The sequence below is a fragment of the Pangasianodon hypophthalmus genome, chromosome 5 (assembly GCF_027358585.1).
Source record: "Pangasianodon hypophthalmus isolate fPanHyp1 chromosome 5, fPanHyp1.pri, whole genome shotgun sequence".
Lineage (NCBI taxonomy): Eukaryota > Metazoa > Chordata > Actinopteri > Siluriformes > Pangasiidae > Pangasianodon > Pangasianodon hypophthalmus.
This window is the reverse complement of record NC_069714.1, coordinates 30,197,205-30,224,152: the sequence shown is the minus strand read 5'-3', so window position 1 is coordinate 30,224,152 and position 26,948 is coordinate 30,197,205. Positions and strand designations below refer to the sequence as shown.

Here is a 26,948-nt window from a genome sequence, read left to right as displayed (position 1 = left end):
GCACTGCAGACATGACATTCTCTCTCTCCATCAACACCATCAGCACTGTCAGGAGGAGGTAAGTCTGAAATTCCTCACATGCATTCACACATTCATTAGCAAGTTCTTTTGCTTCCTTTACTATGTTCTCTGGTTATAATTTATAGGGCTGTAAGTTTATTTCTCATGTGTATGTATCATCAACGTTTTGGACCAAAGTCCCAAAGAAGCAGCCTACTGCTTAGATACTGCTTAGCTGAGATTATTTATCTATTTTTAAATAGAACTTAATGCTTAATTATCTGTTTAAAATCTAGCTAAAAAAGAAGTAAAATAAAAATAAATAATTTGATGAAGTACCTAGAAAGATAGGTAGATAGAAAGATAGATAGATAGATAGCCCTTAAATAATAGACAAAATACATAGATAGATAGATAGATAGATAGCCCTTAAATAATAGACAAAATACATAGATAGATAGATAGATAGATAGCCCTTAAATAATAGACAAATTTCCTAGATAGATAGATAGATAGATAGATAGATAGATAGCCCTTAAATAATAGACAATGTACATAGATAGATAGACAGATGGATAGATAGCTCTTAAATAATTGATGAATTAGATAGATAGATAGATAAATAAATAAATAAATAAACAAACAAATAAATAATTGATGAAGTACCTAGATAGATAGATAGATAGATAGATAGATAGATAGATAGATGAATAACTGACCTAGTACCTACATAGATACATTAATATTTATATAGGGTAGTTATATACAGTATGTGTGTGTGTGTGAGAGAGAGAGAGAGAGAGAGAGAGAGAGAGAGAAACTTCCAGGGCAGAGTAGTTGTGGATTTACTCTATAATTGTAGCCCTTAATGATACCATAAGACCACAAAGGAATAAATGAATGAATAACATGAAATAAATAAAAACTAGATTGCAGATTAAGAGATCATTTCCAGACAACCAACACACACCAATGCAGCTTCCTATTTCCAAAGGTCAGTCACTTAATCCTTTTTATCATGTTCATTCAAAACCAGATGGAAAATCTGTAAGACTGACAAAACACCTAAACCTCACAGAGTTACAAAACATAATTGAAGCAACACAGTATCAAACAATTATGTACAGAGGTATACAGAGTTATATAGATCTCTCAGCATCTCCACCACACCTTTACTCACCACATGATCATTTTCCTAACACTGAAAGCTTTTGCAAATAATTTGCAAATTCGTCCCTCCTTCATCACTCATTTGCAAGAAGGCTGTAGATGAATCTGAGCTTCTACACATCATAAGACTATAAAGCTACAAACAGTCGATCAGATCGATTAATCAACACCTTCTGATCAATCAGAATTCAACAGCACTGAAGTACAAATGATAATAAAGGGGATTTATTAGGTTTAACTGGAGCTACAAGGCTAATGTCAAGACAGAGAAAAAGAGAGGCTGCTGTAAGTGATAGGAGGAACTCACTTGTTTCACAGATGTTCCACAACATTAAATATAACTATAAATGGATGAATATGATCACAGGTCATTTTTTCATTAAAAAAAATATGTAATCTTTCGCAAATTGCTGTGGTATAACAGGAATAAACACTGCTATAGGAAAATAATCTTCAGGTTGGCAACTGTAACTCGGCTTCATCACTTCACTCCATCACTGATTACTTTCCTGTAACAGCACCACATGGAGTGTTTTATTCCTCACATAATGTGTTCGTGTTTAATGATAAAGTTTAAATTAGCACAGCATCAGCTGTGCTAACACACAGTGATAGTGTGTTAATGATGTGTTTTATTTTGTGTTCACAGGAGAACATAAAGCTGCAGTGATGAATTTACCACCAACAAACAAGAAGAAAATAAAAAAGTGAGTGATCAGAGATCCTTCACATGTGTGGACAGACAGGTCTAAATAAAACACATAGATTGTTATTTCATATTACACTCAGCCAGATCCTATATCACAGTAATGATATCTGTATGTGATGTTAAAGATGCAGTTTGTAATATTTAAGACTGCTCCTAGATCCGTAATAATCGTATTATTTCAAAGAGCTCCACCACTTTTCTTTAAAAGGCTATTCAGACACCAGGTTCACTGTCATGTGTATAGAGAGCCATCTAGCAACTATACAATGAAATTCTCATACTGAGGTGCTCTCATACAAAAACAAGGGTAAGCATATTGTAAAAGTTAAAAATTAGAATAAAAATTAACATATAAAAAGAGAACTAATTTGTAATCCCTACACAGTTTCAGCAGAGGGAATTGAGAAGGCAAAGGCTTGTTAATGTTAATGATATTAATACTGCAGTTCACCTTGCACCTTGGGTGCGATAATTTATAGCATGGTCATTTAAGAGCATTTTGGTCTTAAGCATGTGTTTAAATTGGCTGATTGACAAAATAAAGTAGCGACTGTTTATTTTGCCACCACATATGTGGCTTCTTACAGCACAAACACACACAAACCTTCTAATTCTCTTTGGCAAAAAGGCTCAGTATGGCACCAGAAACTGTTTACTTCCCCTAAACTTTGGACACAAACCTGTTGCTTTTAGTTATAATTGTTTAAAAAAAATCCAAACTAGTTTCCTATACAATGAAGTGTGTTGTTTCAGACACAGATACCACACACAGGTTACAGTAATATGAATAGTGTAAGTTGCGTGAATATTCCAGGATGCCAGGCAATTTTATTTTGCATGTTTAAGTGTGTACTTCAGCACCCTCTAATGCTGTAGTATAGTGTTTGTTAGTTCATTGCTTTGTTTATTTACTTATTTCTTTTCTTTCATCTTCTGATCTTAATTCCTCAGTCATACCTGGAAAATATTTTGGACATATAACTGTAATTTATTAATAATTACTTAACTGACTGATTGATTGATTGATTAATTATTGGTATATTTTACAAACAAAATAGAAGAAATAGGCACATTACTTAAAGTGTACAATAACAAAAACAGTAAATATATACATTTTAAATTTTAACATTGCACCCATTTTTAGAAAAACGGTCACTAGAATCCAGTTGACATGATTTATAGACAAAATAACTTTGTGTGGTTTCCATCACTGTAACAAAAGTAGAAAATCGTAGATCTCCTGGCTTTGAGTACCCACTTTGAAAACCCTGGATCTTAGACAAGTGATCACGTGATGTAATAGAACAGATCTTAGGATGGCAGCAGCTGATTCAAACATAATTTTTTTAAATAATCTTTCATAATTACTTCACAAACCGTATAAATTCTCTGATGAAGAGCTGGTAGAAGTTGACAAAGCCAAGAAAGTGCTGCAGGTTATACATGCATCTAAGGTCATATTTGGTGAATATCTTCTCTTGCCTCAATAGAGCACCTTGTTTCAAGGAGATATGAGGGTCATGGGTAAACAGACAGGGAGAGCCTAGAAGAATTTTGTGGAATGGAATTATGTCGAGTGATCATGAAGGAGAGGGTTTAAACATGTAGTATGCATTTGGAGGGGAACCATGCATTTTTAATTCTTTTTGCCCTCCTATGGCATCAAGCGCTTTGATGGTTAAGGTGTTTATGAGAGGAACGAGAGGAATATCTAATATCTGAGCCAAGGTTTGATCCATGAAGTTACCAGCCGCACTGGAGTCAACAAGAGCTGGGAAACATTGTTATTAAGAACACCGGGATAATCTGACAGGCAAAGTAATGTGCTTACTTTGAATAGTAGGTGTGATGGTGTGGCTCACTGTTTTTGGTTTTTGTTTTCTGGCCAGGGGAGAGAAAGTAGTTTGCAAGTGTCCTTTGTTTCCACAATACAGGCAGAGGCAGATTTGCCTCCAATGCTCCTTTTCATTGGAGGAGATATTGACCTGAATGATCTCTATAGGTTCACCATTGCTTGCTACAGGTAGTGGTCAAGGACTAATGTTCACCACAGTTTTAGATTTTTGTGACCTGAGCAGATGGTGAGCTGAATGTCGATCCAATTTTTTTTTTCAGAGCTTAGAACGCATTTGGTTTCTAAGGATTTCAAGACGTGAGTAAGATTCAAGAGTCAATTTGAAAAGTGGTTGCCACTAGGTAGAATAGCTGGATGTTTTGTTTCCTTTGGCATAGCCAACTTACTCAGCCTACCACTCTTTGAATGTATGTAGGGCATGAGTGATTCCTCTGCCTATGCAAGATCCCCCACAGAAAGGGTTGTATAGCAGGGTCTGGCTTAACCAATAATTGCTCTGTATGTTGGGCTAACTCACTTGCTTTCTTTTCTTGGCTCAAATATCTCAGCATTCCTGCAATGTTGTTCTTATTAGATTGTCCCACTGTGAAAAGTGATCAATGAAACCTCCAATGAACGTCCAATGAAAGGACATTAATACTGCAGAGGAGTCACTGTGAAGATCAAAGAAGTCTTTTTTCATCTTTGTGTCACTGTTGGATAGAATGAACCTCCTCGTGCCATTGACGATGCATTTCAAGACAGCTGTGCTGCCTGTCCAGAAGACCGAGTCTGTAAGGCTAAAGTCCAGCTCTTTCTTTAACATTCTGTCAATCTGATTTGCAAGGACAGCAGTGGCAAATTCTAGCCTGGGATCATCACTACCTTCAACCAATGAATGGCTTTACCCCTGATGAATGCTGTATGAGTTTGTCCACTGCTGCTGGTGAGTTTCAGGTAGGTAACTGTACCATAACTGTAACTGTACCAACTGTACTACTCTCTGACTTGCATTGCAGAAATGGTGCAATACAGTAGTTGTACAGTTGTACTGTAGTTGGGCACTACAAACAACATTAAAGTTTAGTTCACTTGACATTGAAGTTGGATATCTTGTCAAGGTCATTTACCCACTCCCTCCATTTCTTGTCCAAAGCAATGCTGCCAAGGGCCAAGGGCTGCATACCAAAGGCTCTTTCTACAGGAAACTTATTCTGGTCAAGGTCAAGCTCTTTCATCTCTTTTGCTCACTCTTCTGTTGGAATGGCGGCAAGAACAGCACAAAAATGCATATGCATTTGGTGAGTTTAAATCCTCCAGAGGTGCATACTGCTCTCAGCTCATGTACCAAAGAATTGGCTTCTTTTTCAACAATGGACCACTACAGGAATCTCAGGAAATCAACATCCTCATCTTGAATCTTGACTTGCTGGAACATTTTCTCAATGTATACTACTACCCTACAGCTACTGGTTTATGCTGAAATCTGAGGATTACGCCTGACAATCGCATTCATAAGGTCAGGACCTTGTAGCAGCTCAGAGTTCAAAGAAACACCTTGAAATAAAGAGATACAGTCAAAGTGGTGAGGGATGTACCATAGTGATCCATCAATCTAGAAGAGCTGTTCCTCAGGCACGCTTTCTACTTGTCCAATTGCCAGGACATTATGTATAAAGCTAATCATGATGATGGTCATTCTGAAATGCTTTATCTTTCTGAACCGCCTCATAAGACTCAGCGCTCTTTGGGCTACTATTTTTCAGTTGTTAGGTAGGCTGATGAAATGGAATATTTATCACATAGTGGGAGTACACTGGCCATGCTTGTACCAACTGTCAGACACAACAACTATACAGGTGACTAACTCGAGGTGTTTTTCAGTAAGAGGTGATTTTTTTTTCAAGATATTCATTCATTTCAACTCCATGTCAGGGAGATCATATTGGACTCCATTTTGAATTTATTTGAAATTGTTTCAGGCTTTAGGTTTGGCATCAGTTGCTGCAAGATGTGCTAGATTTGAACTGGACTGTTTCCATTTCCAGTGCACATTTCTTCTTGAGAACTTCTGCTCAGGTCAGCAAAGCTTTGTCTGAAGTAGTTTTTATCCATGCTGAAGATAATGATGATCCATGTGAACTGGAATTTGATATTTTTGATTTGGTTAAGTGTTTTGATATATTAGATATACTGTCCTGTGGATCAACAAGTGCTTGTGGGTCAGAGTGAGATTTTAACCAAGCAACTTCATATAGAAATTCTTTGAAGGTAACCATCTTTGTCTCATACCTGATCCAAATCACATGCTGATTTAAATTCCTTAAGCACGCGGTAAAACTCAGCAAAATATTCATTCACATTTTCAACCCCAGCATCATTTTAGAACATTGCGTTAAATCGTTACTCCAAGCTTTTCCCAGCATGGTGCACTGAGTGATTTAATAGTGGGTGCAAAGGTTTCAGTTTCCTCAGCCATCATTTAATAATTCACTGGGTTATTTCATTTTGTCCGACACTTACTAATTAAGTTCATCATTGATATTTAACCTTTCAAGAATGATTTGCAATTGTTTTTTAAAGTTGATTTCTGGGCATATATTGCAATAAGTCAGTATAAGTCTCATATCTGAGATTGAGATTTCAGCAGAGTTTAGTTATCATGTGCCTTGTCGTAGCTTGCTTTCTATTCTTTAGACATTTCCAAACTTTTACATAGTGTCTGATCATAAACTCTTGTTAGAAGAGAAGTTGTTGAATACATTTGGGTTACTCATGATACTAAGAATTCCTGGCAGCTATTGACTCATTTAAGTAATGCAACAGCACAGTGTCCCGGTAAAACCTATGTATAAATCTATAATATACAGTATAATGGAAGTAATCTGATACAAACACATAATAAGAACCCAATTCATAATAAATTCAAAATAATGAAAAATGCATTCAGCAAACTCTCTGAAACCTCAAAATGACTACAACACTTGTGTATGGTTGGCTTAATATCATGGGGTCGAATGTAGTGGTAGACCATGTAAGTACTCTTCCAGTTAGAAGAGTGAGCACTTGATGGATTTTATTCACATCTCTTGAGAGGGTGCACTAGCAAATAGAATGGCTCATTGCATCAGAACTCCTTTGCATTTTTAAGGAGAACCATCATATTTATCAGGAAGAGTTAGGGGAACGCATTCCTGGTGCACTTCTAGATTAGTGGAAGCGACTACGCTACTTACAGTACGTGAGTGCCCAGATGTGGGATGGTTTGTGCTCGTTGTTTCCTGCTACAGACTCGGATGAATTCTTCCACAGCTGAGGAGAGTTGCTGTGGTTGGTGTTTGTGACTTCCAAGTAGGTGTCCATGGGGGCTCAGAACTCACACGACTGACAGGCAAACTGTAAGGCTTTGAATTGTGGTTAAAGTCCATGCTGAACAAACAGGAAATGGGTGGTATAAGCAAAGAAGAGGTTAAAAATTTGGGAAAGGGTGCCATTTGGTGGTCTGGAGGGGAAATGTCCAGACTAGATGTTACAATAACCCCAGAATATTATAATTGTATAATATACAAAATATTCATAATCTTTTATGAATTACTTCATAATCCAAAGGTACTTGTACAAAGGTTTTATTTTATTTTATTTTTTTTTACTTCTTTACATCAAAGCTAATGTAGATTTACTACTTTACTCAACACAATTTAAAGTGGATGAGGGTGTTTTAAAAAGCTGCATTTGATCTTGGAGATAGCTGCCGTGTGTATGGGCTTTAGACTAAGATTTTAGCTTGATATCTACATTTTTACATGTGTGCATGGAGATATTATTTTAAAAACAAAATTAATTTTAATGTTTGTGTATGAAGAAATGCATTTGGAGCTACAGCACCACCATTTATCGACTACTTGAAGGAGATTCTTAGACGCTACCCTGATGGAGGACAGATACTGAAGGTGAGAATGGACTTAATCATTATGCATGTTTATAAATTGTGACAAAAATATATGCAAAAATCTGTCTGTTCTGACATTTAAGTAAAACATAACATTTTCTGTGCTACTTTTAAATGTTACAACTCCTTTATATTTCTTCATAATTATTACATATACCCTTTATAATTCTTCATAACGACTTCATAAAATTCATAAACCTCAATAATCTCTCATATGCATTTTATCACTTCATAACCCCATTCATAATCATCCATATGTATGTTATAATTCTGTCTAATTTTTTCAATATTTCTTTAATTTTTACCCTCATTTTTACATAATTCTCTATAATTACTTCACAATCCTTCATAAATCTTTATAATCATGCATGACTTTTGATATTTCATCATGACCTTCATAATTACTTCATAATCCTTATAATTACATTATAATCCTCTATATTTCTTCAAAACTCCACAGGCATTTGAGAATTCCTTCATTAATCCTCCATCAATCCTTCATAACCCTTACACAATCATTTCTGAATTTCTGTATAATGAATTACTTCACCTTCTTTCATAATTTCATCATAATTCATCATTAATTCCTTTAAAATGCTCTGTAATCCCAATATTCATTTTTTTGCTTTTACTGACCTCTACATAATCCTCTTTGAGTTAGAATTTCAGAGTACTAAATTACTTTTCCATATCTCCTTCATAATTATTCATTTCTTTATTATAATTCATACTTCACAATTTTTTAAAACTACTTCATACCTTCATAACTCCTTGTTAATCCTTTATAATGTCATACTCTTTTTTGATGCTTCATAATCCTTAATATCGTCTCCATAACATTTCCATCATTCATACTTGCTTCATATTTCATTTGTAATCCTTTATAACCATTCATAATCCATAACATGTTGTATTCTTTCAGAATCCTTCATCTTTCCTTCCTTAAACTTTCATACTGCTTCATAACTGTTCTTAAATTAGAAACAGATGTACCTATTTTTATTAATAAACTTGTCTCTGTGTGTTGTTTAACAGGAGTTGATACAGAACGCAGACGATGCTGGAGCATCAAAAACCGTGTTCATCCATGATGAGAGAAGATATGGCACAGACAGCGTGTGGACCCAGGCACTGGGAAAGTATCAAGGTATTTATAGTAATATTTACAAAATCAAAACAGACCTTTCTGTATATACTGTAATTTTTACAGCAAATTAATGGCAGCACAGTTACCAATACACTGCTGAAAACATACACATGTAAGTGTACAAAAAGTATACAACATTACCATATATTTGCAATGCAGTAAACTACTGTATTATTTTTTTTCTAATTTACAGCAAATTATTGGCAGCACAGCTACCAATAGACTACTGTAAATCTACAAGTGGTACACTGCATATACAAAATACAGGACAATAATGTAAAAAGAAAAAACACACACTATATTATTTCTTTCATTATAATAGTTGGTCACTAGAAAACACAGCGTTCTTATTGCTACTGTTTACAGAATGATCCTGTATGCCAGGCAGTATGCTATTGTCTTTCTAAAGCTTGTTAGCCATGTAATTCTTTAAAAGATGATCAATGTAAGCCAAGTATTGCCAATTTCAATGCAAAATGCAAGTTTATTTCAGTAAGGAACAAACTCAAAGTTTCTCAATAAACTTATTCCGAATATGAAAAAAATCTAAGATATAATATTACATTAATCTCCAGGGAACAAAGTTTATACAGAATGACGTGAAAAACAAAAAATATCCAGTGAGTGGCAGAAATGCTTTGCTGATGAGAGAGGTCTGAGGAGAAGACTGGTTCGAGCTAACAGGAAGGCTGTGGTAACTCAGAGTATGAATCTTGCAACCATGGTGCGCAGAAATACATTACAGAATTCACAATGCATCAGCAGCCAAAAAAATAAAACAGCTGAAGCAATTAACGAACTCCCCATTCATAGTCAGTCTCCATTCTATTAACAAAAATTTATTTCAATTGTTCACCCTAGCTGCAATATAAGGATATTGACTGAAACTGTTAAATAAAGTCTAATTCATATTAAGTCAGTCTCCAAAGCAATGTGCACACGTGGGTTTCTGCTGATGACCTTCAGCAGAACTTTGTTCCTCTTTCAGGATTGATCCCAAGAAGACATCCGGAAATACATAAGGGTTAATAAAATATAAGCACCGACTAAACTTCACAGGGAGACATGATTAGTCTAAACCCCAATGTCTTTTCACCCTAGTACAGTGTTCATATTTTGTATGCTTGTTTGTATATCTATATTAAATTCTTTTTTTTTTTTTTTTACAATACTATGGCAAAATGGTTTATATCATAGAAATGTTGGTGTGTTAAAGTGAGGGATATTGAGGATTTTATGAAATTTTCCAAAAAAGCAATACTAAATCTATAATTTTAGACTATCATTAATTTTAGAATGGAAATGAGTTCCAGGGTTTAAATTATTATCTTCCCAGATTATTCTGTACGGTGGGATGTGTAAAATCAGCAGTAATTTTAAGATTTAATTCTGAGCCACCTTTAGTACATGCTGCAGAAAAACAAGTTATGGTGATCTACCATGTTTTTTTGTCATTAGAAATGCTGCAAGACCCCAGGTTTCCAGAAGTTGAAATCATAATTTGAAAATTTATGTGCTACACACCAAAAGATATGTCCAGAGCGAACAATCTGTTTAAATATTTAAAATCTCTCATGTCACACAGTTTGGATTTTATAATGGACCAGGCATAAATCTTATTTCATACATCTTTTAGAATAAGACCAGGTGACAGTTTTCGAGTTTTTCCAGTGTTTTTCCAGTCCCAAATTGGAAAGTTGAAGACTGGAAAAACATTGGAAAAACTCAAAGATTTATGCCTGGTCCATTATAAAATCCAAACTGTGTGAGATCATGAGAGATTTTAAATATTTAAACATATTGTTTGCTCTGGACATATCTTGTTGTGTAGCACATAAATTCTGGCTGACAAAAGTGGAACCTGAAGTGATATACTGCTGTTGTAGTCAGTCCTCTTCCTGGTTCAACATGTGCATTCTGAGGTGCTTTTCTGCTCACCAGGGATGTAAAGAGTTATTTAAAGAACTTTAGCCTTCCTGTCAGCTTGACTCAGACTGGCCATTCTCCTTGGACCTTGGGCTCTGGTTCTGATTGCTGGATTCCCCTTAATAAAGATCACATCAAGTTTACAGACATGGTCCTGTCTCACACCACACGTTACAATGGCTCATTTTGAACAGATACGGAGGCAAAAATAATTATTACTGTTTGATAGAACAAAAATATTGATGACTGAATTTTGGACATCTAGTTAAAAGACCATCATTTCAGTAGGCACAATTTGAATTAATTTTAATAAATGTTACTAAGCACTAATGGCATGTTGTGAACTGGTCATTGTGACCAGTTTTGATTGAGTTTAATACCACTTCACTGTTCTGTAGGACCGGCTCTCTACGCATTCAATGATGCAGACTTCACTGAGGAAGACTGGGAAGGGATTCAGCGAGCAGGGCGGAGCATCAAGCATGACGATCCAACCAAAGTGGGGAGATTCGGGATCGGCTTCAATTCTGTTTACCATGTTACAGGTGATGGTGTTTGTAAATCAATAACCAATAATTAAACAAGCCTAAAATACAACTACTGGAATTTAAGTCTTGCAGTTTTACTGAAAACACCTGTGGATATTAGGGCTGTCACATTTCTTGGAATACTTTCAAATTTCAATTACTCAAAGGGTTTAATCTTAAAATTCAGCTAAATATTGTAGAATGCATCATACTATCGGCACATAAGGCATCTTTTCCAGCCATCAAATAAACAAAGGAAGATAACAATTGTGCAACCACATAACAGTCTGTAAATGATAAGCTAAAAAAAACAGCATGAACAGCTTGAACATCAGAAAACGATTTGCAATTGCAGACCACGCCCTCAATTAATGACATGAAGAGTGATTTGTGGAACTGTAAAAAGTGAAGAACTCTGAGAACTTACCCTGGAGTTCTGTTTATGCTTTGTGCTCCGTAAACACTCCTCCACTAAAGACTCTTCAGTAGGAGTTATTGAATATTACAGGAATATTACAGGAAACAGTTTGGTTGTGGGTGTGGAAACAGAAAGATGGGATGGGAATTTATAGGAAGTTAACTAGGAAGATCGAGCCTCAGGCATGATCTTTCTCCCAAAATCCAGTTATTTCATGACTCCAGTAAATAAAAATTTTAACTTGATAAACTTACTACTTCACACGTAAATTCTTAGGCAACATGATTAGGATCAAGTGGCAAGTTTGCTGAAAGGTGAAGAGAATGTTGGAAAGAAGACCTCTAGTTTAGGAAAACGTGTTTTAATATCCTTTCATTTTGTAGAATATTAGTTGTTTTTTTTAATTATTATTTCCTCACTGGTTGTGATGCTCACTGGTTCCTTTTTTCATTTACAGATTTGCCATGTGTATTCAGCTCCAAACACCTTGCAGTTTTTGACCCTCAAATGCTGATGTTTGATGATGAACGTGAGGGCTACCGCTGGTCCCTTGATGATGAAGAAGACAGAAAGCACCTTTTGGAATTCACAGATCAATTCAAACCTTTCCAGGATATTGTTAATCTAGTCTGTGATAGTGCTTGTGCTTGGGAGAAGATCATTAAGGAGTGCTATTTTAAAGGAACACTCTTTCGGTTTCCTCTGCGTGATGAAGCTTCAGAGATTTCTGACAATTTATACGACTCTAAGAAGGCTACCCAACTTTTTGACAGCTTCATTCCAGATGCAGACATTAGTGTTCTGTTTCTAAGATCAGTCTCGTCCATTTCTTTATTGCATATTGATTCAAGTGGCAGTGTCACCAGTAGGATGAATGTTTCTGCATCATCTCCATCAAGCAGTCTACAGAAAAGTGAGGATTTTAAAAGAAACTGTGTGCAAGGCGAGACTAGCTTTAAAACGGTGTCCTGCAGTTCACCATGTCAGGAAAACACAACCACCAAGTGGCTCGTGACAGCATGTCGCTTAGTGGAAGGGCGTGTACCTGAAATTGACACACTTGCTGGCAAACTGAGTTTTTACCCTCAGGTTGACGTAGCATTTCAGTGCGATGAAGACAGAGCAAGTGGCAGTGGAAGACTGAGCTGCTTTCTTCCCCTTCCAAACAATGAAACAAACAGGACAGGACTCCCCGTTCATATTAATGCATGCTTTGGCCTTACAGACAACCGAAGGTACATCAAGTGGCAGGAAGAGGATCAGAAGAATGACGAATCGGCAGAGTGGAATGAGCTGCTAATGAAGGAGGTTCTTCCTCATGTATATCTCAAGATAATCCAAGATGGTATCCAACTATCAAGAAAGTCAATACTGCCTGTAAGTGCTGTGTACAATCTTTGGCCTAATCTGAGAGAGACGGAACACAGGCCACGATGGCATGAAGTTGCAGTAGACCTTTTCCAACGATTATTCCAAAATCAAGAAATCTTTTCTCTAGCTAAAAATGAGAAAAAATGGGTGGCTGCTTCAGATGCTGTTTTCCCAAGTGATGATACTGACACTGATATGATGTCTGCAGTTTTCCGGTTATTGATCGAGGAAGAAGAAAACCTTGTTTTTGCTCCTGAACATGTTCTGCTCAGTATAAAGAAAACCTTCCCAAACCCTGATGCTCTGCAATGGGTGACGCCAGGTTTTGTTAGATCCGTGCTCCACAGAAGTGAGATTAAATCAATCGGTAAGAACGAGAAACTGTCCATCTTGGAGTATATGCTCAGTGATGGAAGGTATGAAGAACTAAATGGTCTACAGCTCCTGCCACTTAGTGATGGAAGTTTCAGGTCCTTTACAAACAAGGAGGAGGACACTACTTTGATTGACAATGAGAAGTTTTCACAGTAAGCCCTGTTATATGACTCTTGTATCTTCATATGTTGTGTATTGTCAATGTAACATGTATATTCCTCTTTCTCCAGGGTGCTGCTGCCTTTTTGCAAAGACAGATTTTTGTCTGATGATCTGAACAGCAACACAGTCCATCATCTGAGATGCATGGCTATGAAAAGTATGGAAATTATTGTGTTTTGTGTATTATTGAACAAAATGGTTTATGGGGATCCTGGCCATTTCACAAAATCTCATTTCAATTCTCATTTCTCAGCCTAAAGCTGCAAAAATGCAAATACAATTATATTGACAATTATATATCTGCTCTGCTTAATTCTAGATTCAAAACTGTATCAACTCATTAATTTGGATGCAAACAATGTTGCTGCATTTGCCAAGAAACACTTACCCAGAGACTGGAAAGAGGAAAAAGGTCATGTGAAGTGGAATTCAGTTAAAGATGATCATCCACCAAAGACATGGCTGAAAGAATTCTGGAAGTTTCTGAACACTCACTGGACAGAGCTAAGGGATTTTATTGGCATGCCTTTAATACCTCTGGAACCACTTCAACAAGCAGGCAGTACTATAATGTTAGCAAGATTGGAGGAGAAATCCACTTTGATTTTCCAGAGCAGCAGAGAGTCCACCTTGTCAGATCAAATTCAAAAAGTGGTTAAGGCAATCGGAGGTACTGTCATTAAGAAAGATGAGTGTCTGAAGCATCATGACATTGAAAGTTATGTCCTAACACCATCCCCAAGGAACATCCTGCACATCTTTTTAAATGTGGACATAGACAAGGTCATCAGTGGCATTGCCTTTGCTTCAATTCATGAAAAAGAAGAGTTTAAAACCTATATCTCTTCTTTGGATTGTCTCTCTGATGTAGAGCAAGATTTGCTGTCAGCACTTCCCATTTTCAGATTGATGTCTGAAAAGTATGTTGCCATTGAGTCAAAAAAAGCAGTTATTTTAAAGTCCAACCCAGCCATTCCAAAGGATTTACCCGTCCCTGACACCATAGTCCAGTGTGCAAATGAAGCTGACCGCAGGCTTTTGACTCTCCTAAAGGTTGAGCTTCTAGATGCTACTCAATTAGCCATTTACTTGGTAGACTGTATTGATGACATGCAATTCACCAAAGAGGATGAACAAAAAATAATGACTTGGATACTGAATCATGGACATCTCCTATTCTCCCAAAGCGAAGTATTGCTCAGGAAAAGCAAGAATCTCAGTTTTATTATGACCGAGCAGGGAGAACGCAAAAGGCCATCAAGTGTTTTTGATCCCACAAAGAAAACCTTCCTTGATCTTTTTGAGGAAGACTTCTTCCCACCGCAAGTTTACAGGTCACCAGAGATGCTACAAAGCTTGAAACAACTTGGTTTACAGACAAAAGAAGAAGAATTATCCCCAGCAAATATTCTTCATGTTGCCTCACAAATTCAAAAGCTCCACATCCACTCACGAAACAGGGCTTTTAAAAAGGCTGATGTTCTTGTAAGTGTATTGAATGGAAATGACCTGCTCTCAAAATTCTCTGAGGAGGAGAGACAAGAGCTTCTTCAGTTTCAGTGGGTTCCTTGTGAAAATCCAAATTCAATTAAAAGTAAAAACAGCCAGAAGAGGTGTCTCTACAAACCAACTGAAATAAGGGCATCAAAGTATTCTGCAATTGTGGGACATGTTATGCCACTTGCTTCCGACCTTAATGAGAGTATCTGTCAAAAACTTGACCTTTATAGTTCTCCTCCAGCTGAAAAAGTCTGGGAGAATTTGTGTGTACTGGTATCATTAGCTCCAACAATGGTCAGCCCAGATTCAGATTATGAGTTCAAAAACAAGTTGCACAGCACATACAAATTCATGCAAGAAAACAGTGAACATTTCAGAAAGGAGATGAACAATAAATGCATTCCTTGGCTCTGGAGCCAGACTGAGTTTGTGTCACCTCGGGAAGTAGTGCTCAACTCTCCAGCTGGACTGGATCTTAGCCTTTACTTCAAGAAAGTGCCAGATGAATTTTTACAATATGATGACCTGTTAAGAGAGTGTGGTGTAAAGGAAACACTTGATGATGAAGAAATAGAAGCCATACTCAGTGACATTAAAGAAATCATTGATGACAGGACACCACCATATGGAGAGTCATCTGAACTTAAAGTGTCTACAGACATCCTTGACTGGATGCGGAAAAATGAAAAGTCTTTAAAGGACAGTACACCTGTACCAGTCATGGCGCAAAATCAAAACTTCACCTTGCAGCCTTTGAAAAATACTGTTTTTTGTGATATCAGTGATGATGGGTTAGAAGACTTAAAACAAGATAAGGAGGAGTTCTATGTCATCCATGAGGAGGTGCTACCTGTCACTGCAAGATGGCTGAAAATTCCCTTTCTAAGTACTCGTATATTGAAACCACAGTTTATAGGAGACGAGGAAGTGTATGAGGGAATTGAACAGTGTGGTCAAACAGAGCCAATCATTCAGAGAATCAAAAATATACTCAAAGACTATGATGACGAAAGTGACATTTTTAAAGAACTCATACAAAATGCTGAAGATGCGGGTGCGAGTACCTGTGGATTTATGCTGGACTTCAGAACACACCCTTCTGAAGGGCTTATCGATGATGGTATGGCTGTATGCAATGGTCCTTGTCTTTGGGCTTTCAACAATGAGCTGTTCTCAGAGGAAGATTGGAAAAACATTGTTAGAGTTGGCTCTGCATCGAAAGAAAACAAATTTGAGAAAATTGGAAAGTTTGGACTAGGTTTCAATGCTGTTTATCACTTGACAGATATTCCATCTATTTTGAGTGGAAAAAGTCTTCTAATCCTTGATCCAAATGTAACACACTTGGAAAAGCACATACGTAGTAAATCAAATCCTGGAATTAAACTTGACTTGTTCCAAGAGAGACTGTTTAGGAGGTTTCCTGGACAGTTCAAATCTTATCAGGGGATTTTTGACTGTGATCTGTCGAACAGCAACGAAAAATATTACAATGGTACTCTGATTAAATTACCATTTCGCACAGCAGAGGAGGCCCATAAGTCAGAAATTAGTTCTAAGGTGTATGACAAAGAGCGCATAAATGCCTTTCAGCAACGCTTTGCAGATGATTCTCTAACTCCTTTGTTATTTCTTAAGAACATAAAGTCATTGTCTTTTCAAATCTTTAAACAGGAACCAATAGAGACAGTCCTGAAAATCTCCAAAGAGGTAATATGTTCAATTAAAATTTCAAATGAAAGGCATTTAAAGGACATCAGAGAAGCTCTGAGAAACCTTGACACAAACTGCAATGAGATCATTGATTGTTTTGCTGCAAACATTGTGGAAGTAGTTTGTGAGAATGCTGAGAGAACTAGCACCCAGTACTGGCTCATTTATTCATGTATTGGGACAAAGGATTCACTGAGAATGTTTCAGAGAGAACAGCATCAATGCAAATTTTCCTTGCCAATTGGAGGAGTTGCTGTGCCTCTACAAAGAGAATCAGACAATATGTGGTCCCCAGATGAAAGATGTGCAGATGGCCAGGCTTTTTGTTTTCTTCCTCTTCCAATTGATACAGGCCTCCCAGTTCATATCAATGGATCTTTTGCAGTCACACCAAACAGGAAGGCTCTGTGGGGAATTGGTACAAAACTGGAGTGGAACAAAGCATTACTCCAAGATCCGGTTGCTACAGCCTACATCACCACACTGCTTGAGTTGAAGAAAATATCCCAAAATGCGAATCTTCAAAACTATGACTACTACACATTCTGGCCTGATACTGAAAAAGTAAACAAAGAATTTCAACCTTTGGTGAGTGCTTTTTACTCGGCCATTGTACAGAGCTCCAATGTCAGATCCCTGGAGCTCTTGAGCAATGGAAAAACCTGGTGCTCCTTTGAAAATGCAAGATTTCTTGATCCGAGTATTCAAGAAAATGAGGCAGTGGGGAAACTTGCCATGGAGGTGTTCCTGAAATTTACAGAACCAAACTACTGTGCTGTCCCTTTGCCGGCCTGGGCAAGAAATAATTTAATTCGATGTGGCTTCAGTGAGATGGTAAAGGAGAGAACTTTTAGCTGGTTTGACTTTTATCAAGTAGTTTTCAAGAACTTGAACAAAATGGATGCATACTGCAGGAATGCTCTTATATTGAATGCCATAGACTTGAATGATCATGCAATTGACACATTGCTGAAAAGTCATGCATGCATTCCAACACAGAAAGTAGGAACACTTCAGTTCACCAACAAACTGGTGAACCCTCATGGGAAAGTAGCATGCTTGTACGAGCCAGAGGAGGGCCGCTTTCTTGATGGTACCAAAAATGACTACTTCAGTCCAAATAGGATTCATCGACTGTCAGGCTTGGGAATGATGACTGATGTACTAACATTAGAGGAAGTTATAGAGAGAGCAAAGAAAATCTCCAGAGTTTGGGCTAAAGACAAAAATAAAGCATACGAACATCTTCAGTGTCTCTTTGACTCAATGGAGACGTTCTCATGTGTTGATTCTTTGCACTGGGAAACCCTTAAACATATATCATTTCTTCCTGCTCTGGGTATCAATCAGCACAATGAAATAGTGACCATACTTAAAAAGCCATTTGAAATCTATGATTACGAGTGCTACCATGTAGTAAACACGATAGAATTCACTGTTGATCGTTTAAAGCTAGAGTTAATGCCAGATGACCCAGTTCTCACAAAATTGGGGGTGAAGAAGAACCCACCAGTTGAAACAGTACTCAGACAGCTCAAAGAAGCACACTATCGTGTCAAGTCATTTGAAAATTCTGTACTCTTTAACATTGCCAGAAGCTGTTATGACTATCTCAACAAATATTTGTTGAATGATGGCGATCCCACTGCTATTATTGAACATGCGCATTCAATCCCATTTGTTCTGATTGAAGATCGCTTTGTAAATGTGCGATCAGTGGCCATGGGTGGTGAATTTGAGGAAAGGCCGTACCTCTATGTTCTTCCCACCATCCTGTCCAAATTTGAGAAGCTCTGGAACTGTGTTGGTATTAAAAGACAGTTTACAGCAGAGCAATTTGTTGCTGTCCTTGAAGAAATTAGTACTTTTTCAAGACCACTCTCAAAAAGAGATCTTCATGTCTGTCTTGACATACTTATAAAAGGGCTGTATGGGGCTGTAGATGGAACTGTTGAAAACTGTCTAATGCCTGATGAAAGAGGTGTGTTGACAAATTCAAGCAAGCTGAAATTTAATGACACTCCTTGGATGCCAGTGCAAGCTGGGGTAACTCTCTGCCATAAACTAATACCTCGAGAAGTTGCATGCTGTTTTGGTGTAGTAACAACAAGACACCATACACTAAAGAATCATCTAGTTAGTGAGTTTTCACCCTATGCTAAGGAGTTCGGACAACATGAGAAACTAACCGTTCGGATAAAAAACATAATTGAAGCCTATCCAGCCAAGAAAGATATCCTGAAAGAACTCATTCAGAATGCTGATGATGCAGAGGCAACAGAAATCCATTTTGTATGGGACAAACGAAAGCATGGAACTACGAAAACATTTGGGGAAAAATGGGAGTTGCTTCAAGGGCCAGCTCTTTGTGTGTACAACAACAAGAAATTTTCAGATGAAGACCTGATAGGTATTCAGCAACTAGGAGAAGGAGGAAAACGTGGCACTTTGGGTAGAACTGGGAAATATGGTCTTGGTTTTAATTCTGTTTACCTGCTGACTGATTGCCCATCTATATTAACTGGTGACAAACATCTTTGCATATTTGATCCAAACCTGAAATATGTGGAAGCGGGAACAAAGGAGTCTCCAGGCTGCATGTATTTAATGGATGAAAATTTCAAAAAGTCTTTCCAGGATGTTTACCATACCTTTCTTCCTGAAAAATTTCCTCTTAATTCTGGAACCATGTTCAGACTTCCACTGAGGACAGAAGAAATGGCAGCCAAATCAGAAATATCTATACATGCAGTTAGAGATTATGAAATGATGGAACTTTTCAAGGCTCTAAAAGCAGATTCGGAGGAACTGATTCTCTTTTTGAAGTACATCACAAAAATACACTTTCTTGAAATCAACAAGGATGGAAGTGAAGTCAGTTATTTCCTAATTGAGAGGAAAGTTACTGATAGTACGGTGAAGCAAAGGGAATTATTTCATAAACATGTTCGCAATTCCCTCAAATCTGGGATGGTAATTCCATGCCAAGCTATCTATGAAGTTCAGATCACATCAGGAAAAAAACAAAGCCTTTGGATTATTGCAGAGCAATATGGATCCTTTTTGCAAAACCAAGAAGAAGGTAAATCTCATGACAAAGTACCTCAAGCAGGCCTGGCAGCTTGTTTAAGCACAAAACCTAAAGAAAATGAATTTCATGGAAAGACTTTTTGTTCTCTGCCATTGCCAGGAGAAACTGGTCTTCCTGTCCATGTGAATGGAAACTTTGAAGTGGATCATTCTAGAAGAGATCTGTGGAAAGAAGATGGTGAGAGTTTAAAGACCAAATGGAATCAGTCACTGCAACTGAAGACCATTGCACCACTGTATGCTGACCTCCTAACACATATCTGTGCAAGCTTTAAAAAGGGTGAACCCAAAATGTTAGCTCATCTCAAATTACATCTGAGCTTTTGCTTGAGGTTCTTTCCCTTTGCGTCAAAAAATGTTGCCCAAGTTTGGCATGATATGATCAGTGAAGTCTATAGGTCAATCAATCAACGAAACCTTCCTGTGGTACCAACTCTTAGAAGTGTTTCTGAGAACTCTTCGCAACTCATTGACCCAAAGTACACATTTGACTGGTCAAGTGTTTCAAAGCCAGATTCAACAGATTCACCTCATTTCACAAGATACAGCCATGATAGCATTCTCCAAGTTTTAGAGCACACTGGAATGAACTTGGTACCATATTCAATGGAAATTGAAATGGTTAGGGAGAGTTTTAAGAGTGCAGGTGTGGAAGTGGCTGAAGTCAGTCCTTTATCAGTAATCAGTTATTTGAAGAAGAAAAGAATGAATGATCTCTCACAAACTACTGATGATTTACCATTACCCATCAACCAGACTTTGATCAAAGATTCAAAAAGTTGTTCAATACTATTGAAATTTTGCCTGGGGAATGATGACAACTGGTCTAGCTTTGTTGGGCCTAATGTAGATAAGGAATCTTTATCTGTTGACCTTAATGGGCTACCTCTCCTCCTCACCCAAGATCAGATGTTGAGGAAGTTCAGCTCTGATTCTCCAAAACTAATCTCAAGATTTGCTGACATTTTTCAGGAACACAAGTCAGAATTTGCAGATTATCAGGTTAATTCTAAGCATGAATCAATTCTGCATGAGGGAAAATACACTGAGAAATTAACCATCCCAGTGGCAGCGAAGTTCATAAAGCCAGTTCTTCAACAACAGCTTCAACACTCACTGCTTAATGAAACAAATGGGCTTTATATAGCAGGAAAAGAAACAAAAGAATGGCTGAAGGAACTGTGGAATTTTTTTGATGATGAAGTGAAGGTTTTCCAAGGGGAAGAGGAAAATCAAGTCTTTAGTGAAATAAAGAAACACTTCTCTGGCAGTCCCATCTTGCCTGTCAATTATCCTGGTCAAGAAGAAACAATTTTCCTACAGAAAATTAGCAAACTACATAGTATTGTTCATGATCCCAACGAGGCCATTTCTGCTATTCTCATTAAACTTGGATCCGTGACGTTACACCGTAGGTTTTTCCTAGGGCTTGGTCATTTTTTGTACAGATATTTACAACCAGAACTGTTAAATATCAAGGACAGCAGTGCCGTTCTGAAGCAGCTGGACACAATTCCGCATTCACAGTATGACATGCTTTCTGGTGATGAAAGTGATGAACTTCAACACTTCCTCCAATCTGGCATCAGCTACTCTAAAAACACAAATGAGTATCAGAGAATGTTTATGTCTTTACCTTTGTTCCAGACAATATGTGGAAAGCGGCAAAGGATTGATTTTTACAGGAATATATTCATTCTGAATTCTGCATTTCAGGAAAGATTTCCAGGCTTGTACATGTTTGATGACAGCAGCTGCATTTTTCTCAAATGCAACCATTTAAATGAAAGGCTATCAGGATGTCTGGACATTAAGATTTTGGGGGATTTGGAGTACTGTTTAAAATTTATGATTCCTTCTGTACACAAGCTTAAACTGACCCAGCTTCTTGATTTATTAAGGCTACTAGTGGAACTTAGCCAATGTTTTGACTATGGAAAGTATAAAGACAACTTTGCCTCAGCCTTGAGCGATGTCAAATTTATTAAGGATATCAACGGCTGTCTTCAGGTGACCTCATACTTCTTTGATGACACTGTACAGCTGTATGAAGTAATGCTTCCAAAGGAGAGGTTCATTCCAAAGACTTTTTTGGAACAATTTCAAAACACTAAACAAGCAAAATCTCTTCTACATGACCTAGGACTAAAACATAAAGTATCTGAAGAAGAGGTAGTTAAATTTGCTCATCAGATCGAATCAGATGCTAGAGGTAACATTGAACTGCAGGTTCTTAAGGATAGATCTGCAACATTGCTTAAGACAGCGCTTCATTTGGGTGTCAAGAACAATTCTAAATTAATGCAAAGAATTGCAACCATAAAATTTATTCTGGCTGTACAGATTGAGCCAAAACTTTGTAATTATCACAAAGCATTTGCCCAAGAAAGAGATGTGGTTGCCATCAGTGGATCACTGCTTGAAAGGGACCCTGATCATCAATATCTCATATGGACTGCCATGCCAATACTGCCCTCAAGGAACTTCACTCCAAAACAGTTAAATACCCTAAGGAAGGCCGGAGCCTTGGATGAACCACCCTCAGAGCAGGTCATGCAGAACCTAAAAAATATCTGTAGATCTCAGTGCAGAACAGAACAATTGGTAGAGACAAGAGCTACAGTGTTCAAGAACTCATATGCCTACCTACAATCTGTGCATTTTAATGAGGCTTTGTTGGCTGACCTCCCTCTTGTTCTTGTTGAAAATGACACAAATCTTGTGAAAGCAAGTCAAGCAGTCCTGACACTACCTAATGCTAACGAGTTTAGGCCATACCTCTACCCCATACAACCAAAACATGCAAGGTTTGCAGAATTCTTCAAAAAGATTGGTGTTGAAGAAATACCTACTGTCACACAATTCTCTACTGTGCTTGAGGAAATCTATACAGAGTGTTGTGACAAGACAACACTTCAACCAAACCAGCTGATAACTGTTCAACGTGTTGTGCAGCAGCTTTTCTGTCTGATAAAAGAGGGGGGAAAAGAAACTCACTTTCAGAAGAAAACTCTATACCTCCCATCAACAGATGGAAAACTCTATGAGTCCAGCACATTGTTTTTCAATGACACCTTCTTTCAGGCCAACAGACTGGAAGATTCACTGAAAAATAAACTGAAGCTACTTGTGAAACTAAACCAGTGTCACCTTAAAGAAGATCCCTACGAACATCAAAAGCTGTTGCAATTGCTTCCTAAAGAAATTCGTCCCGGACTGCTCTCTCAAGTAATTTCTGTGAACCTGGTAGGTGCACATGTGGAACACTGTGATTACGGAAAGTCATGTGAATTCAGTGGCTGGTTTCAAAAACGTCTGTCCTCTCATGAGTTCCGTCACGGTCTTATTTGTCTGATCAGAGAACAAAGTAAGGGCACCATTTCACAGACTAAAGCTGCACACCTGTGCAAAAGCACATTTGGTAAAATTCAAATTGTCTGTTGCAAGGCTTTACACACTCAGCTTTTGTTAAATCACCAGCCACTAGAAGGTACTGAGACTGAAACTCAGGTTTATGTGAAAAAGAAGCAAGATGAGTGTGTCTTCTTTTTGAAGCACAATGATAACATGGCTCACAAAGTGGTGAATGAGGTCAATATGTATCTTACCAAAGAAATCAATGCTCTTCTGGAAAACACTTTGAATTCATTAAGCCTACCAGTACTTGGACATCTTTTATTATGTGAAAACATGGAGGACGTTGAAAGGGCCTTGGAACAACATGGAGTCCGTAACATTTTGAGTAATGAAGAGGGACTTGGTTTCCGTCCAAGCCCTGGAACTCCTATACCAGAAGAATGGCATGATTCCCTTGATATGGACCCCCTCAACAGTTTTGAGAAAGGGGAGTATGTTGGCTTTAGTAAGGATGAATTGGGAAATGAATATGTTTTTGCCATTGTTGTGGAGTGTCTGGATGAGCATCCAGGACAGACCAAGCAAAGTCCTTCAAGATATAGAATACAGATAGGAAATGAAAAAATCATTGACGTTAGCTCTCTTGATCTTTATCAGTTTAAGAGAGAACAAACATCAGCTCCAGTTGGAAATGTTGCCTACACAGACATAGACATTTTGCCTGTACTTTCACAGTCTGAACCTTCATGGTCTGTCACATCACATTCTGAACCTTCACGGTCTGTACCATTACATTCTGAACCTTCACGGTTTGTACCAACACAGTCTGAACCTTCACGGTCTGTCCCATCACAATCTGAACCTTCACAGTCTGTACCATCACCTAAGAGGCCCTTACCACAGACTTTGGAGGAGGTTAAAACAGAGATTGACCAGAGCTTGGAACAGATCTGGAAGATGTCGGATGAGGACAAATCAAAGGCCATTAGACGCCTGTACTTAAGGTGGCATCCAGACAAGAACCCAGACCACATAGAGCTTGCCAATGAAGCATTTAAATATTTGAAGAACAGAATTGAAGAGCTACAGCAAGGAAAGACCAAACACAACACATCAACACAACCAAACACAACACATTGGGCCAACTTCAGAGATTTCTATGATAGATGGAACTATGAGGCTGGGAATCACAAAAGGGGGCGGGAGCGATTCTATCAGAACAATTTCAGATGGCAGTATAATTTTTGGTCAAACTTCAAAGAAACACCAAGACCAAACAGAGAGGAAGCTAAGCGCTGGTACAGACAAGCACAGTGTGACCTTCTTGCTGCTCAGAGCGACATTGGATACAATGCGAGCCCAGAGTGGTGTCTATTTAAGGTGCATCAGGCAGTGGAAAAAGCTCTAATAGCCACAGAGTTCAGAAGGAACGGACAGCATCCTGGGACTGCATCCACCATCATAAGCCTTGCCCAGAAGATATCACAGTATGCTACCTACCTTAATGATTTGCCCCATATTGTGAATCAGCTGAGGGCATTGGGTGTTGATGCTAAGAGAACTCAATACCCAAACTACCACCCATCTCCCCACATTCCAAATGGGCAATTCAAAACGAAAGATGCACAAGAGGCAGTGAAAATAGCAAAAAAGCTGCTAAGAAACCTGGAGAAATATATTACTGGATGATTCATATATATATATATATAATGTGTGTGTATGAATGGATGTTTATGTTAATTTTAGCAATATTATTCTACTTATCTTTATTTAACTAGTGTAAACAAGTAAAAAATATTCACAGAGTTATTCACCAAACTATTTACTAAAACACTAAGATTCTTTTGTACTGTATGTTGTGTCACATTATTTATAATAAATATTATAATAAGATTATAATAAAGATTATGATAAGATATTTCTTTGCATTGCACTTGAGACAACCTGTGTTATATTAATTAGATAAATTTAAGTTATTTTACTGTGATTTATGTAACTATTGTTATTACTGCACTACTACATGCAATCATTAAAATGTCAAGAGAATACCTTGCCTTTTGTGTGAATTTCTGGTGATGAATACAATTCTGGTTAAAAAAAATGTGCAATCCCTTGCACTGCTTTATTAATTTTGAAACTACATGGCATTTAAGTACCTGAAGCATCACTGAAGTTAGCTCCCTTTATCCCTCTTAATATAAGAGAAAAAAAATGGTCTGCTCCAGTTGGATTATAATACTTGCCCAGACATAGCCATTTTGTCAGTACTGTCACAGTCCGAAACTTCACAGTCTAACTGTGAAACTACATGAAATTTAAGTACTTGAGACCACCCACAAGTCACCTACAAGTCATTAATATTCATAAATATTCATAAATCATGTACATCTGGTGTTTCTTAAGTACCTTCATGTTTACTTTTCTTAAACTTGTTATTATTATTATTATTATTATTATTATTATTATTATTATTGTCATTGGAAAATCAATAATAATAATAATAATAATAATAATAATAATAATGGTGACAATTAGGATACAGTAAATAGATGTTAATTAAAAGGTAAACAGTCATTCCCTCACCAGCCTCTCTTAATAAGACCAAACATACAGCTTGCCATGTTACCAGAAAATGTAAAACTCTCCATTGTAAAGACTTTCCCATATTGGAAAATGTACAGATTTACCTGACTGTTTCAAAGAGCTGACACTGGAGACTCCTTCCAGCTGCTGAAACTGAACTAAAAGAGAGGAAACAGGCAAAGATGACAAATGGAAATGTGACACAAAAAATGAATGCAAAATAATATAAAGATCATGCAAAGAACAACACAATGCAACAAAAATACACATAACACAATCTATACTAAACACTCTATAGTGCTATCTGTACTAAGCACTCTATAAAAAACACCAAATTAACACACGTAATCTAACAGAATACTGAAGTAAACAATAAGAATACGGGTATTTGCCCATTCAGCCACAAAAGCTTTAGTGAAGTTGGGCATTAATGTTGGGTAAGAAGGCTTGACACAAAGGTGTTTAGTGGGGTTGAGGTCAGGGCTCTGTGCAGGGCACTCAATTTCATCCGCATTACACTCAATTTCATCCGCATTAACTTTGGCAAACCATGATTTTATAAACCCTGCTTTGTGCACAGGGGCATTATCATGATGGAACAGATTCGGGCCCCTTATTTCCAGTGAAGGGAAATTGTAATGCTACAGCACACAGAGACATCTGATACAAGTGTGTGCTTGCAACTTTGTGGCTACAGTTTAGGGAAGAACCACATATGGGTGTGACGGTCAGGTGTCCACATATTTTTGGCCATATAGTGTATATCCCTAGAAAGTAAGCTGTGCTTAACATATTTTAAATAAATGAAGCAATATTATTGGTTTATTTTGTTATAGTGCTGTCCAATTTTAAAATTGGAATAAAATTCAAATTTTATTTGTCACATGCATAACCACACACAGTACAACTTGCAGTGAAATGCTTTATACAACTGTTCCAACATAAAAAAGAAAAGATAGAAGAATAACAAATATAAAGAAAAATATTAAACATAAAGAAAAATATATACATAAAATATATGTAAAAAAATATGAATGGATGGTGGCAGCAGCAGCAGTGTGGCAGTAATAAAGTGCAGATATGTGCAGTTTTGTGCAAATAACGAGCCGAATTTTCC

General features: G+C 37.3%; 1 protein-coding gene across 1 annotated transcript; it reads left to right on the top strand.

The window, feature by feature from the left end:
- The first annotated feature begins 11 nt into the window (after nt 1-11).
- Nucleotides 12-24,937, top strand: LOC113525991 (sacsin-like). Its single transcript, XM_026912707.3, has 7 exons — nt 12-58; nt 7,576-7,663; nt 8,698-8,809; nt 11,134-11,280; nt 12,138-13,578; nt 13,657-13,745; nt 13,908-24,937. The coding sequence occupies exons 1-7, from the start codon at nt 12-14 to the stop codon at nt 24,935-24,937; spliced, it is 12,954 nt and encodes a 4,317-aa protein (XP_026768508.3).
- Nucleotides 24,938-26,948: the final 2,011 nt, after the last annotated feature.

Bases quoted from the DNA above. Each gene is read 5' to 3' on its own strand.
- LOC113525991 (XM_026912707.3), top strand. From the start codon at position 12: ATGACATTCTCTCTCTCCATCAACACCATCAGCACTGTCAGGAGGAG. The intron at 59-7,575 runs GTAAGTCTGAAA...TTGTGTATGAAG, and splicing joins ATCAGCACTGTCAGGAGGAG to AAATGCATTTGGAGCTACAG. The intron at 11,281-12,137 runs GTGATGGTGTTT...TTTCATTTACAG, and splicing joins TTCTGTTTACCATGTTACAG to ATTTGCCATGTGTATTCAGC.